Here is a 15,983-nt window from a genome sequence, read left to right as displayed (position 1 = left end):
CAGCTATATTAATTAATAAAAATGTACCAATCAAAATAGAGGAAATAATAGATCCAACAGGGAGGTATGTAATGATAAAGTGTCAGATATATTCAGAATTTTGGAATTTGATCAAGAGGATCAAAAGTTTATGCAAGATTTTTTTTGAAGATTGTAGATATCCAGGGGAATATATTGATAGGATGGGATTTTAACCTTAATTTGGATCCAATGTGGGATAAAACTGGACAAAAGACTAGCAAAAATAATAAAGTGGCCAAACTTATGGTTAAATCAATGCAGGAAATGAAACTAATGGATATATTGAGGAGGCAGCACCCAAGGGAGAAGGAATACTCATGTTATTCGAGTAGGCATAAAACATACTCAAGGATTGATATGTTTTTGTAGTAGGCCCATATTCAAGGGAGAGTTAGGAAAACTGAATATAAAGCTAGATTGCTATCTGATCATTCACCCCTGTTATTAGCAATAGAACTGGAGGACATCCCACTAAGAACATATAGATGCTACTGAAAAGGCAGGAATTTAGAGAATTTATTGAACGCCAAATTAAAATGTACTTTGAAATAAATACGGAATCAGTGAAAGACAAATTTATATTATGGGATGCAATGAAAGATAATAAGTTATGTAACTAAGATGAAAAAGGACTACAATCGGGAAATAGAACAGCTGAAAAGGGAGATAGTAAGTACAGAAAAAGAGCTAGCAACAAGGGATGATATAACAAAAAGAAGAGAATTGGCGGACAAAAAAAACCGAAACCTTACAAACTTATAAGGTGGAGAAGAACATAATGAAAATAAAGCAAAAGTATTTTGAGCTAGGAGAAAAAACACAAAATATTAGTCTGGCAACTTAAAACAGAACAAGCTAAAAGAACTGTACTGGCATCAAGGCAAAAGGACAAACAAATTACATATCCAATAGAGATTAATGAGAACTTTAAGGAATTTTATGAACAATTATACCAAACTGAGAACGAGGGGAAAGATGATAAAGTAGAAAAGGTTTTAGCTAAAATTGAACTGCTGAAATTGCAAGAGGAGGAACAAAACAAACTGATAAAACCATTTGAAATAGAGGAAGTACAGGATATATTAAAAAAGCTGCCGAACAATAAAACGCCTGGATAGGATAGATTCCCAATAGATTTCTATAACACATTTAAAGAGTTACTAATTCCTCCTCTCCTGGAAGTAATGAACCAGATAGAAGAAACACAAAACTTGCCAGATTCACGTCAGACAGCAATAATTACAGTAATACCAAAGACGGGGAAGGATCCACTAACACTAGCATCATATAGACCAATCTCTCTACTTAATTCAGATTATAAGATAATAGCAAAATTATTAGGAAACAGCTTGGCCGACTGTGTACCAAAAATATTAAAACAAGATCAAACTGGATTTATTAAGAAAAGACGAACAGCGGATAATGTCTGTAAATTTATTAATCTTATTCATTTAGTTCAAGGAAATAAGAAGCCAACAGTGGCTGTAGCTTTATACACAGAAAAAGCCTTTGACAGGGTAGAATGGAATTATTTATTGAAAGTATTACAGAGGTTCAATCTACCAGAAAAATATATTAATTGGATTAAAGCATTATATGATGGACCATTGGCAATGGTAACAATAAATGTATTTGTATCGAACCAATTTAAATTAAGTAGGTCAATTAGGCAAGGATGTCCACTAATCTCCCTCGCTGTTCGTTTTAGCAATAGAACCATTGGCAGAACTGATAAGAACAGAAAATAAAATAAAAGGGATAAAAATAAAGGAGAAGGAGTATAAAATCAGTTTATTTGCAGATGACATCATAGTATACTTAACAGAACCAGAAATATCAATAAAAGAACTACATAAGAAATTGAAGGAATAAGGAGAAATATCGGGGTACAAGATCAACGCAAATAAAAGTGAAGTGATGCCAATGAGTAATGCGGATGATACAGAATTTAAAAAAGAATCACCATTTAAATGGCAAACACAAGCAATCCGATACCTAGGTATTAGATTAGATAATAATTTAAGCCACTTGTACAAACTAAATTATCAGCCACTAATTAAGAAATTGCAGGAAGACTTAAAACATTGGAAAGAATTACCGCTAACGTTGATAGGGAGGGTAAATTGCATTAAAATGAATGTCTTCCCAAGAATACAATACTTATTTCAATCGTTACCAATTCCCTTAACAGAGAAATTCTTTAATGAACTAAAGAGAATAATAAGGAAATTTTTATGGAAGGAGGGGGAAACCGAAGATAGCATTAGATAAATTAACAGAGAGGTACAACCAAGGTGGTTTGCAGTTACCAAACTTTAAAAATCGTTACAGAGCAACACAATTAAGGTATTTATCAGAATTTTATCAGACAAATGAAAAACTAGATTGGACTAAGATAGAGATAGATAAAATAGGGGAGGAGGTACCGGAACATATACTTTATAAGTGGGATGAAAAGCTGGTACAATATAAAAGCTCACCAGTATTGCATCATTTACTCAATACATGGAAGAAGATTCACTTACAAAGGAAAAAAAAAACAAATTTCCAGATACTAAAATTATTATTGTTGCAAAATCAGCTAATCCCTTTTACAATAGATAACCTTTCATTTAGAGAATGGGAGAGAAAGGGATTTAAAAGAATAGAAAATTGTTTTTAGGAAAATAATTTATTAACATTTGAACAAATGAAGTACAAATATGGAATAACTCATGGTACAATGTTTGCATACCATCAACTGAAAGCCTACTTAAAGGATAAATTGGGAAACAGACTGAGATTACCAGAAGGAAACAGCTTTGAATATGTGATTACAGACACAATGATAATAAAAAGATTTATAACGAACATGTACATCAAGCTGCAAGAGAAGGAAAATGATGAAATAAGCTATAAACCCAAACAAAAGTGGGAAAAAAATTTAAACGTAAAGATAAAAAATGAAACATGGGAAAAGTATGTTCTGGAACTATGAAGAATATAATAAACACAAGGTTATGCATGATCCAGTATAATTGGTTACACAGGTTATATATCACACCCCAAAAGTTTTTTTAAAATGGGATCCAACATTATCAGATAGATATTTTCACTGTAAGAAGGAAATGGGAACAACAGTACATGCAATTTGGGCATGTGAGAAAGTGGAAAAGTTTTGAGAAGATCTAAATCAGGTATTAAATAAAATCACAAAAAGCAACATACCAAAAAATTCAGAGATCTTTTTCTAAGTAATATAAGAAGTAAAGAATTAGGCCTCAAACTGGATGAAGTGCAAAAAAGATTTATTATGATAGCCTTAGCTGTAGCAGAAAAATGTATAATAACAACTTGGAAATCAGAAGTGAACCTGAGAATACAGCAATGGTACATGGAAATAAATAAATGTATTCCATTGGAAAAAAATAACATATAATTTAAAAAATAATGTCACATTTGAGCAAATTTGGGAGCCGTACGTGGAGCATAACAGAGTGGGGTTGCCTCGGACCACCACCCCCCCTAAAATGATAACGAAGACAAAATGACTTGATCCAGTGTGTAAAAGTAGATGACACAATTTTCTTGTTTATTTTATTGTGTGATGACATTGTTTAATGATTTTATTGTATATGTTGAATATTTAATGGGTTTTGAGGGGGTTGGGAATTGGGGAGGGAAGGAAGGGGGGTGGAAAGGGGAGAAAATGCCACTGTGTATATTTAAGAGGGAAATGTTTGTATGTATTTTGATTGATATGGTTCACAGTGTGAGGAAAAAAAATGTCTCCACATCGAAGGAAGTCCACCTCTTGCCTGTCTTTACGTCTATGATCTCTATTTATTTGGAAATAAATTATCTTCAGTTAATAGTTAGATGTTTACAGATTATGCATTTTTTTAAAGACTTGCAATTCTTGACACATTGTTAGGCTAAGTGGTTTATAATTCACTGGTTTCCCCCTTTAAAAATCAAGTGACTTGCTCAATTTTCTCATGCAAAGGATCAGCTACTGAACTGAGAACTCTATAGATACTCTACTAAGCATCTTTCAATGTTTAATACCTTGGTCTGGAAGCTGTCTGATCCTGAAGGTCTGTGACTCTTTAGTGCCATTATTTCATTCATCTGTATTACTTTGTTTTAGTTAACTTGTCTTAAGTCTATGATTTCCTCAAGATGGCTAGAATGCTATCAACTTCCTGTAATGTAAATACCAGTGTAAAATGCCTAATCTCAATATCAAGTTTTCTTATTTACACTTATAGTATCAAAATTATCAGTTTTTAATGAGCTCCCCTGTTGAACATATTTTCCAAATATAATTGTATATTTTGTAGGAGGGTTTATTAGACAGTGAATGGGACTGGACCTTCAAAGGATCAAACTTGAAAGTTCCTCTATGCGCCAAATGATATGTTTATCCAATGGGCTAGCTAATAGCATAACAATTTTAAATCATTTGTATTTTTATGGAACAGCTGACAGTTTACTTTATCTTTTTCAGTGTTCTGGCTTATCAGCCATCTTCTGTTCGCTTGCCAAATGTTACAACTGTTGATACAAGTTTCCTGCCTCAACTAGCAGATTATCCAGCCACATTCCATCATTCCACAATGGCAGCTCTTCCACCTGAGATTCAAAGTAAGAACAGCATGTCCTTAAAATTTGACATTTTCTCCTATTCCTCTCTCATTATTTTGAAGTGTCAAGCTGGGAAATATTTCCATGATTGTTTTGGAAATTCATAAGACCCAAGTGGGTTCAGTGTGCTTTGGCCACTTCCAATCATATCTGTCATTAATCTGCTTTAATGTATCCTAACACAGGTTTTCCATATTCTCTGTGTCTACTTTCAACACCCCTGACACATTGATGGAAGAAATTGTGAGCTTAGAGCTTCTGATGCTCATTTATTAAATTTGATCTTAAAAGTAGTGTGTTAATATAGTAATTAAATTATCGAACAACTTAGTCAAGTTCTAGCCCATTGTTTCAGAGGCATGAGGCAGCTATGGAATTTGGGTTTAAATAATTAAATAAAATGTGTGATTTATGTTTTTGTACATTTAATCCCAGTAACAGTATCCATGACATTTGGGGATTGTTATAAACCTAAATAAGAGTGGGTCATTGAAAGCTTCAGAAGACATGCAAAAGCTCAATGGATTGTGGCTGAACTTTTCCATTTTCCTGTACTAACCTCGTATCCCTTGATTTTTAGTACCCCAAAATCTGTTCATCTGTCTTGAATAGACTCAACAATTCAGTTTCCAGAGCAATATTAGGAAGATAAATCCAAATATTTATAATCTTCTACATGGGATTTTTTTTTCCCCACTCAGCTCAGTTCTATATGGCTGAACCTTTAGTTTTGAGAACTAAAGCTTCAACCATATGGCAACTTCTAGTAAATCTCCTTTGGAGCACCAAAAACATTTTCAGTAGATCATTTTGTCTTTGATTTTTTTTAATGAAATTCCACATTGTAGTTAATTTTTTTAATGTTGGTTCCATTGCTGCCTGGTAAGATCCAACTTTGTGCCGCTGAATCAATGGGCTGTAACTTTGACTGCTCCTCTAACAATTAAAGCACTACATTAAATACGTTTTGAAGCTCATCAGATTTATCAACTGGGCTATAGAAAATTTAAGTTTGCAAATTCTTTCCACACACGTTTCCAGTCTTGTTTTTAGATTTCTAGCATCTGCAGCTTTTTTTGATTCCCATTAAAAAAAAATGGGAATCCTTCATTCTTCCAAACTTAAGCCCTCTTAATCATTCCTCAAAGGATAAACAAGAAGAAAAAACAAGAATCTATATGGGGAATATTCATGGCATTTTCTGTAGCAAGTATATCCTTCCTTGGGTGCATAGATCTGATGTGTACACATTATTCCAGGTTTATTCCCTGCAAGGCTTTCTAAAGTCACCGAAAGATGTCTTACTCCTATACGGAAACCCTCTTGCAATAAATGCCAATATATCTTTTCTTTTTTAAGTTGCTGGCTGTTTTGACCCTTATGAAACCCCATTGGATTCACTAATGTCCTTAAGAAGCCAATCAGGACTGAGCTAAGGAGAAATTTCTTCAGAGGGGATAAATCTTTGGAAACGTATAATCTGTTGGTCCGAGCAAACATGGTCACTGAGTTCATTTTAAACAAATTTTTGGATATTAAGATTGAAGGATTTGGGGATGGTATGGGAAAATAGTGCTGAGGTAGTAGATCATGCATGACCTTGATAAATGGCTAAGCAGATTTACTGTGCCAAATCCTGATTCCTGAGACTCCAATGTGGTTGACCTTTTCTTTACTTTCTCCTCTGGGGCAGCTTGGAATATTATTGCCAAGGATGCTTCTTGAAAGTATGTGGGCTTTCTGAGTGACTTTATCATGAAGTTTTAAATGTTAAAATATTTGTAATTTGTACCGCATTTCAACAGGCCCTTCTAGCCAAATGAGCCCGTGCCGCTCCAATCCACCCTTGTGGCCAATAGCCTGTACATCTTTGGAACATGGGAGGAAACTGGAGCAAACCACGCAGTCACAGGGAGAACACCAACACCTGATAGCGCCAGAGTTGAACTTGGGTCATTGACAATATAATAGTGTTGTGCCAACCCCTCCTCTATCTAACAATGCTGCTCTAAAGAGTTACAGCAAAGGAGTTCATTTTAAACAAATTGATCAAAGACTTTGATTTTGCCCATACCCAATATTGATGTTTGTTCCCCTTTACCAACTAATAATTGATATGCCATAGACATGGACCAGACAAGTGTTCTACTACTACTGGGCTTTTATTAATAGACTAGAACCATCACTAAACTGGCCAGTGGGAAACCATCTCCATCTGTTATACCAGTAAGGTGGAGTATTTCTTCAGCCATAGCCAATAGCAAGCAGTCAGTATAATATGCCCCTCCCCCATTTTACATCATCTCAATAGTCATTCATGTAAAATCTCTCAAACATGAGCATCAGTTTCAATTTGAGGGACCAATATTTTCATTATATTTTGAGGAAAGAGTATTTCTGACATTCATGACTAAACAACATGGAATGCTGGAACTCTGCCCTATGGGCCCCTTTTGTCATTTTTCCATTTATACCCTCCAATTTGTTTAATCCACCTTATTATTGAGGGTCATGTTAAATTGTTTTTCAGTTGGGTGAAAGGAAAAATCAGTGGCACCCCTCAGAAACTAATGTTAGGGCCATTTTTTAAAACTATTAATGATCTTTACTTGAGTAAAAGCCACCTTTTCTAAATTTGGGGGATAATGGAAAATCTGGCAGTATTGTAAACTGTTGAGGATAGTAATGAATTTCTGCAGGATACAAATCAACTAATGGAATGAACTTGCATGGCAGATAAAGTTGAAATATGAAAAGGTCAATTTTGTTAGGAAGTTGAGGAGAGGCAATAAAGTGTACCATTTTAAAAGTCTGTAGGAGCAGAGAGGCTTGGGGGATATGGTTGTATGATATTGAAAGTAGCAGGTTAGATTGAGAAAGGAGAGTGAGGTATACAAAATTTTAGACTTTATCAATATTGGCAGAGAATATAAAAGCACAAATGGCATGCTGAACCATAAAACAGAAAATGGGCATTTGTGTTTAAGGACTTCAAGGGTAAATGGGAAAGGCTGAAGCTATTTTATTTAGAAATAGGATGAGAGTAAATCTGATAGAATATTAAATAATGTTAGTGATGGGATTAAGGATTTGAGGTGGCATGTGGAGACGCTTTGGAATTTATATGCATTGCCTAGATCAGGGGTGGCAAACATTTTTGGTTGTGGACCACATATATAAAAATATAAGGAGTCAGGTGCCAAGCAATATTAAGCCCAGCTGTTTTCAACCAGTTACACTGCAAAAACAAATTGTGTTTTTAGACCAAAAAACCCGTGCCATCAAAAATTCATTTTCTTTCTGTTTTCTTTGTAAAATATTTTTATTGAGTTGAAAATACAAGCATAAATACAGAATTGACAATTACTTGATAATTCGTGTGTATACAAGTAAGCACGCACAAAAAAGCTAATGAAAAAAGGGTAGATAAAACTACATCAATAATCGCTTATAATACATCAAAAACATTTAATTGAAATGTGTGTGACCATGTTAAACCCATTTGCTGAAATAGCTTGTATAAAATAAAGGGGGGTAAAAAACTAAATTTGAATGAGGGTTTTAATTTAAATGAATACATTAAAACTCTCATTCAAAAAGCAGTGCAAAATTTTTTTAAAAAGGTGCAAAATAAGAACAGGAGAAAAGATCAATAAAAGGACAAGTCTGTAACATTCCTCCACAACTCTCAGCGAATACAGTTCATGGCCCAAGTGTCCACCTTAATGATTATGTAAATCTATAGGTAGGCCATTAAAGTTAACAGATACTTTGCAAATCAAACTAACACACTTTCCCCATGATTTTGTGAAAAAGTATTAATTTTTCCACTGTGTCTGAAATTTTTGGCACTCCCTTGCTAGTTTCCATTTTTGGTTTCACCATGTTTAATCAAATCAGGTAAACATTTTTCAACTGAGGTAAACCTTTTCATCGATGAGTAACATTGCAACAGTCAGTCAACTAGTTGTTTAAAATGGCAATGACAGCTAGTGTTGAAACGAAGTGCATGTAGTGTAATTTATTATTAGAATCTGTTCCAACAGGCCATATTCCAATTTATTTTTAAAATTCCCCTGATGCCATTTAAAATTGGGCAGTGGGCAGTAGTTGGTCTTTGGGCCATAGTGTGGCCACGCCTGGCTTAGATATACAGTATTGGAAGCAGGATGCATTAGGGCCTCCCAAGGGAATTTGTAAGGCATTGGAGAAGGGGCTGGGAAATTGCTCTCGTAAATTGGACACAATTGCATCATGTATCTGCCTGTGTTGTATCTATTATTAACAACACATTTGGAGGTTGCATTTGTTGATTCAACTTCACTCTGCCTCATTGAGTCAGGGCAGAAAAACAGACCCTTCTAACATGTCCATGCTATTGTACCCATTGTATTTCTATTTTCAGCATGTGTCAAGGCTTAGGTGACTATGGACCTATTCAAGTGTTTGTTTACTTAAATATTGAGAGCACTTGCCTCCACCATCCTCTCGATCCCCTCCAGAATCCTACCATTGGATGAACAAATTCCTCCTCATCCTTTCAAGACTTATACTAACTTGAAATTATATCCTGTCATTGAAGACATCTCTGCTATGGGGAAAGTTTCTTGATATGAACCTCTCTGTGCCTCTCATAATTTTCTATACTTGCATCCTGTCCTTTACTATTCTCTGTTCTAATGTAGGCAGCTCCACAAGATCATATATGTAAATGCATTTCCCCATATGATTTATCTACACCTCATCCCTTGCCATTGCCCTGAAATGTCAATAAACTTGTTCATCTATATGTTCTGAACTGCTATGTCTGAGATATCCACAGAAGTAGCCAGAGTTGCTGTGTATTTTTTTTTAGTATTTTTGTTTTTCTTTTCTTCCTCTATTATTGAAATAGTTCTGGTGTTCATCTGCAACTCACCTTTCTATTGAATTAGTAAGTTTCTTTCAATGGCTGGAGACTATCTGAATTTAACTAACTGGCCACCAGATGGTGCAAGATAATTATTAAATAGACGTGTACCAGGCTACAGTGAAGAGCTTTCTTTTGTCTATTACAAGTCTTTTGTACAAGTCAACTTGTACAGAAAATAGCAAAAAATAAAAATAAACAAATGTAGAGAGCAGTGTGACAATGTCAAATAGTGCAAGATGTGGAGAAAAGTACAAAACCATAGTGCAGCGGCATTAACTTTTGCAAGTGAAAGATCCCTTTAAGGAAAAAAAACTTATTGAATCTGAAGGTACATGATCTTGTGCCTGACGGAAAGGGGAGTGAAGACAGTATGGCAGGTAGGATAGGTCATTTTTAAATATGTTGGCATATGTTCCAAGATAGTGGGAGGGTGATGTTGGAGGGGAGGTAAGTTTCCATGATGGTCTAAGCTACGTTCATAACTCTGCAGTTTCAGAGTACAGGTCGAGTGAGTACCCCTTATTCGAAGATCCAAAAACTGGAAATTTTTTGGCATTGATGTCACAAGTGGGGGAAAAAAATTAACTCCCAGCTTGCCCATGTGGGGCTCTGACACTCTGTTGGCGTTAGTTTAATTACAATAACAGTTTTAAAAATAAAAATAAATTTTCTTCTGGCCGGGAAGATGCCAATTGGAGCTGGGTCCAAGTCTTCAATATTGGCTGCAGCCAGAGTCGGTGACTCCATTCTCAACATGGGGTGCGGTGCCATCTGCATTGAAGAAGTCTTCTTGGGCACCTGGACAGGAGCGGGGACCTCGGGCTCCCGGGCAGGAGCGGGGATCGTAGCCAGGGACTGGTGGCAGCAGAGGGGAGGTATCAGGGACCAGTGGTGGTTGGGGAGGTGGTCTTCTTTTGTAAGCAGAGATCAAGCTTTATTTGGTAAGTACGAAACATTATTTATGTGAATTTTCCATTTGTTGCTGATTAACCGCTGATGCAGGTTTTCTGCTGAAGCTACTGTGCTGTTTAGTTCCATTGTTTCAAAATTCAAAAAAACCCAAAGACCGAAAAACGTCTGGTCCCAAGAATTTTGGATAAGGGGTGCTCGACCCGTATTTCTCATGCCAAGGTGTGATGCATCTAAACAGGAACCATGCTGTGGTGCATCTTTTAAAAATTGGTAAGAGACCTCAGGGATGCTGAATTTCCACAGACATCTGCAAAAGTGAAGCCTTTGATGTGCTTTCTTGGTTGTAACAAGCAGGTGGTAATAATTAATATTAAATCTAGTATAATTTGCATTTGACTTGAATGACAATGATGGTTACTGAATCCCCCATCTGTGATGTGATTTCTTGATTGGTATCTAAACGCATTTAAATTTTCTCCTTCTGTGTCTACTTGTGCCTATGCTCACTTTGTTCTAATCAGCTTCAGGTTCTCTCCATCCAACACTTTTCACCGAAAGATATCTAACATGCACGCTTCTATTCTCAAATGTAATAATTATCTAAGAATTGCATTTAAAAATAAGATAGGATTTGATTCTGTGATTCAAGTCTTGAAGACCTTCAATTAATTGGAAATCCAACCTTTTTTTTCCAGATTTGGACTTCTTCTCATTGTTCCAGAGTGACCCTCAGGTATGTTTGGAATGAGACTGTAGTATTTCCGGTGGAGAAATAAAGTTTGCTCTCACCATTCAAACTTTCTGTATTGATGGAGTCCAATTGATCAACTGGTGTGTGATGCTGCAGGAAATATTCTATTTTGAGTGCACAATTCTCATGACATTCTGGTGCTACTTTTCCTGTTCTGTCTACTCAACTGATCCCCACATTTTGTTGGCAGTTCTTGACAATTATTAATGAAATATTATGTACATCTATCAATGTTACATCCATGGTGATTTCTGCTACAAATCTCTCTGGTCTTGCAACTCATTGGTTGCAGATATTTAGACCTCTTTGGGCGAGTGTTTTGTACTGAATTGTTTTCTCTGGTATTTTTTGTAAAATATTTATAGTTTTTCCACACAAACTCCAACAATTGTCAATATCATCAATATCAATTATCAACAATCTCCACGTTAATTATATTTTGTATTTGTTGATTCCTTACAGTCCTCTCATGGAATTTGAGTGTTTCTTTCTTTAATCCCATTCTTCTCCCTTCCCCCGACGTTTAACACCAAACTAATTATACTTACACACAATGACCAAGACACTCACAACAAAGGTATGAAACTTGTATTTGTGGATTTACGGGTTTGTTCTGTCATGGCAGCCAGCACATAGACTGCCTTCCATTTTCTGTAGGGGCGAATTGGGAGGGCAGGGTGGCGAGGCACAGCGGTTCACACTACAGCTGCACCCCTATGTAGTTAAAATAGGGCTGCAAAACTTTCAAGAAAGTACCAGATATATATTCCTTAGGTTGTGTTGGTAATTTTCTCCAGGGGAACACAGGTCTGCATTTCTGTTTTCCAACATTAATGCTCAAGTAAGAGTCGGACTTCTAGGTAACTGCTGTGCACTTCCTGACCATCCCCAATGAGATCATAAATTGAAATTTGGACAGCTTTATTGTTTATCTTGCATCCATTATGCTTCCCAACAGGAAGAATTCTGGGTCCTGTGGGAATTTTTTTTGCCTATGATTTTTTTTTTCCACAGGTCTTGGCCAAATTCCACCTAAAAGGGTCTCACCTTGGCACAAGTCCAGGTGCATGCATACTCTGATGTATATCGTCTGCCTAACAATTGTATAAATATGCTGATATTTTGTTCCCCTACCACATCTATATGGCACTGAATCCAAACGATTTGGAGCAGTTCAAACAAGGGAATATGATTTCTGCAGTTAGATTCACCTATTTCTTTAGGATTGTGGGAAAATGAAATTTCTTTATCTCAAGCAAAATGACCTGTAGCAACATGCTTTGGTTCTAAATTCAGAACAGCATTCTATTGCCACAATAACTCTGGGTTGCTTCATAATAAAGTGGGAATTTGGGGTTAATTTTGTTTTGTCAGAACCTGGTTAACATGGGATCTTTGCATGAGTCCAAGTTGGATTGGATTTAAAATCGTGCTTCAGTGGTGAAAAGCTCATGTTCAACCCACCCTGTACTTGCTTTTGCTTAACTAAATTGTTGGGTATGTATGTAAATAATTAATTTATCCCAGTAGTTTGTGACCAGTCCCTTGAGCCTTAAATAAATTAAACAATTAGTACAAATATATGCAAAGGTTTAAATTTAGACATACAGCATGGTTACAGGCCATGCTGCCCAAATTCACCCAGTTAACCTACATCCCGGTACATTTTTAAAAGGTGGGAGGAAATCCATGCAGAATTGGGGAGAAATGTACAAACTCCTTACTGTGTGGGATTCAAACGCCCGGTCCCTGGCACTGTTACAGTGTGGCACTACCTGCTAGGCTAACTGTGCCGCTCTAATTGCTGGTCAGACAGCATCCATGGGTAGTCAACATGTTGGGTCTGAACCTTTAATGACTAAAATGTAGGTGATATTATGCACTTAAAGGGTAGAATAAGCTGGACGAGGTGCCCATTGGTGGTGATAGAGCAGGAGACATGAGGTGGAGACTACTTGAAAGGGGAGTAAAAATAAGGAACCTATTCAACCTGGAAAGCTTTGAACCTTACAATGTAAACATCGATTTTTATTAATTTTAAATAACCCCACCCAACCCAAACTGGTTCCACTATTTTCATTTCTTTACTGACTCCTGTCCTTGATTTCCCCATCCCCTCCTTTCTAATGGTTGCTCTCTCCATTTTTCCCACCTTTGATCCTGATGAATGGCCCAGTCCCAAAACGTTGGTCACCCTTTTCTTCTAATGGATACATTACCTGTTGAGTTCCTCCTGCACCTTCGATCCAATACCCCAATGCCTCTGCACCCTTCTCACAGCTTTCACTATTTATATTAATAATATAACCTCATGTACAGTATTGTTAGTGTACAGATCTGGAATGCTGATTTTGACCATTTATACCCATGGAGGCTGTCTGACCTGCTGAGCTCCTCCAGCAATTCTTTGCGCACCTTCAGCTTTTCTTTCTCTATAGCTATTTAAAAACTGGAACGATTAAGCATCTATCAGGGAGAGAAGCCAAGTTAATATTTCAGATTGACCCCTAACATTCCTCTCTCCATAGATGTTGCTGAGCATTTCCAGCTGTCTTTATTTTCCATGTTTCATTTCACTATGCACCCACCTGCAAAATCTTGTCACAACAAAGGCATCCGATCATTCCTTTTCAATTGAAATATCAAGCACAAGACCAAAATTGTAAAGGCTAAGATGCTTAATTTTTTTAATTGATGAATAAAGACAATTTTAGAATTCTGAATGGTCTCACATAACTTAGTATACTTCTACTTTTACCCACTGCAACTATGTCTTAGTTTTAATAACACCTATTTGTGCTCTGGGTTTTCCTGAGTGGTCAATTGATTAATTCTTTGTTATAATTGAACATTAAGGAGCTTGCTACCTTATAAACATTTTGCTCTTACAACTGCTTTAGAAAATTCAAATTTTAACAAAACTGCTATCCCTTGTATTCTAAATTTAAAAACAAGTATTGAAAGTTCTGGACTATTTATTATGCAAAATTATGCATCATTTTGCATTCAGTTATGAACAAATCAATGCTGATTTTTTTAAGGGACTAAATAAGATTTAAAGTGAACAGGATTTAACAACTAACAATCATCATGAGACTAATAAATAGATTTCACATCTTCATTTCTTACCAGTGCATTGCTAGGTCTGAATGCTGGGGCAAAGGATGGTTTTGTGCTGATATTTGCCTCTAAGGAACCTTATCAGAAACTTTAGGATTTACAAGCTCTGTCAGCAAATTACTTGAAAGCCTTGAACTATTGGAAGGAGCTCACTTTGTTTTGTTTCCTCACATTCAGTACTGTCAATCTATATTTCTGGACAATCTCTCCTCTGCTGTTGGACCTCCGACAATGACAACTACCACTGTTGGTGGAAGCATCATCTCATCAAACCAGCACCATGAAGGCAATAGCAGCAGCCGGACAGAAGGTGGGGTGATAGCAGGTGGCGGAGGAACAGCCAGCAATATCCCAGACATTATCTCTTTAGACTGACATATTTCAGACATTTTTATTATCTATGTGCAACAAAAGAAGGGGTGGGATTGGAAGAAGAGTGTAACAGCAATCGTACTGCAACCAAGGACCAAGGCTAAACCATTCTGTGCAGTCTTCAAAAGACTGCCACTTTATATATATTTTTTTTTTTGTTTTTAAATATCAAGAGCCTTGTTGATTCTTAGCATTCACTGAGACCTGCCCAAGTGCAGCTCTTCCTTGGGCAGGTATGGAAACAAAATGGATAAGAGCTAGTAGTTTAAAATGAAAAATCCTGCCAGAAATATGACCAGTGAAATGAACGCAAAAGACGAGAAAATCTGTTCTATTGCGATTGATGTGATGTTTATTGAAAGTCAGCATTGAAATCGGCAGTAATTTTTTTGCTTTCCTGCCAGTTGACTGGCTATCCACACCTCGACTTAAAAAATATGCTTTGTCTCTGTAAAAGTTTAAATGATTGGTGCTTTATTGTGAAACTCATGGTCTCAGCCACGGTTGAAGAACCATATCCTGTCTGCTGTTGAGGGTAAATGCTGTAATCCTGACTCAAATGAAATAACTGAGCCAGAATTAATACCTTTTGGATAAGGCATTGTATTAATCAGTTCTGAAATTCAACTCCTGATGATTAAATTTCATATAAAGCGTGTACTATGTTTCCAGGTTGGCAAAAAGTAATTTTTCTTTGTATGGATTCCATTTTTTTAAATTTCAATGCAATTTTCTGATCCTTAAAGGATACATAATTATTTGAGGTTATTAAACAAATGTAACTTTTCAGATATATCTTCCATCGGGAAGTAGTTTGTACTGTTGGAATAATCTCAACATGACCTGCAGGAGTGCAGATACATTAAGCTTATCATTATCTTAGACCAATTATGCACTTTTTTTTTTACTTTGTCATATCACTAATGAGTATTTTATTTTTCCATTGTTTTTGGTTTATTATTTAAGACTTGATTAGTGGATTGTAGCTGGAGTTGCATCCAACGAAGTACGCTACTCAGTTTGACTTTGGGGTTTTTCTATACACTGTACCTAATTATTTCATCATACTTCATGTTTATGAATGCACTTTTGATAAATTGCTCTTTGTTCTGTACCCTACCTGCAGCACAAGAAGCTCTTTGTGATCAATATTAAGCACGTCCTTCCAGTTGAATCCTGGTATTCCAAGCTAAATGATCCAAAGAATCTATTGACTAAGCTGTAAACGGCGAGATGGTCACTGAACTCTTATTTTTCTCTGTATTCTTT

The 15,983-nt window shown here is 36.1% G+C and overlaps 1 protein-coding gene across 4 annotated transcripts in view; it reads left to right on the top strand.

Moving 5' to 3' along the window:
• pias2 (protein inhibitor of activated STAT, 2) overlaps positions 1-15,401 on the top strand; it is a 75,266-nt gene extending 59,865 nt beyond the window's left edge. For 3 of the 4 annotated variants that reach the window (XM_069923811.1, XM_069923813.1, XM_069923812.1), the window contains exons 12-14: positions 4,511-4,647; positions 11,167-11,204; positions 14,520-15,401. In XM_069923811.1, the coding sequence (XP_069779912.1) occupies positions 4,511-4,647; positions 11,167-11,204; positions 14,520-14,717 (373 nt within the window). In that variant the 3' untranslated portion in view covers positions 14,718-15,401. Of the gene's footprint in view, positions 1-4,006; positions 4,098-4,510; positions 4,648-11,166; positions 11,205-14,519 lie in introns of those variants that run through there. The other variant, XR_011353328.1, reaches the window with a different exon arrangement.
• Positions 15,402-15,983: the final 582 nt, after the last annotated feature.

Source organism: Narcine bancroftii, chromosome 3 (assembly GCF_036971445.1).
Source record: "Narcine bancroftii isolate sNarBan1 chromosome 3, sNarBan1.hap1, whole genome shotgun sequence".
Classification (NCBI taxonomy): Eukaryota; Metazoa; Chordata; class Chondrichthyes; order Torpediniformes; family Narcinidae; genus Narcine; species Narcine bancroftii.
This window is presented reverse-complemented; position numbering and strand designations above follow the sequence as displayed.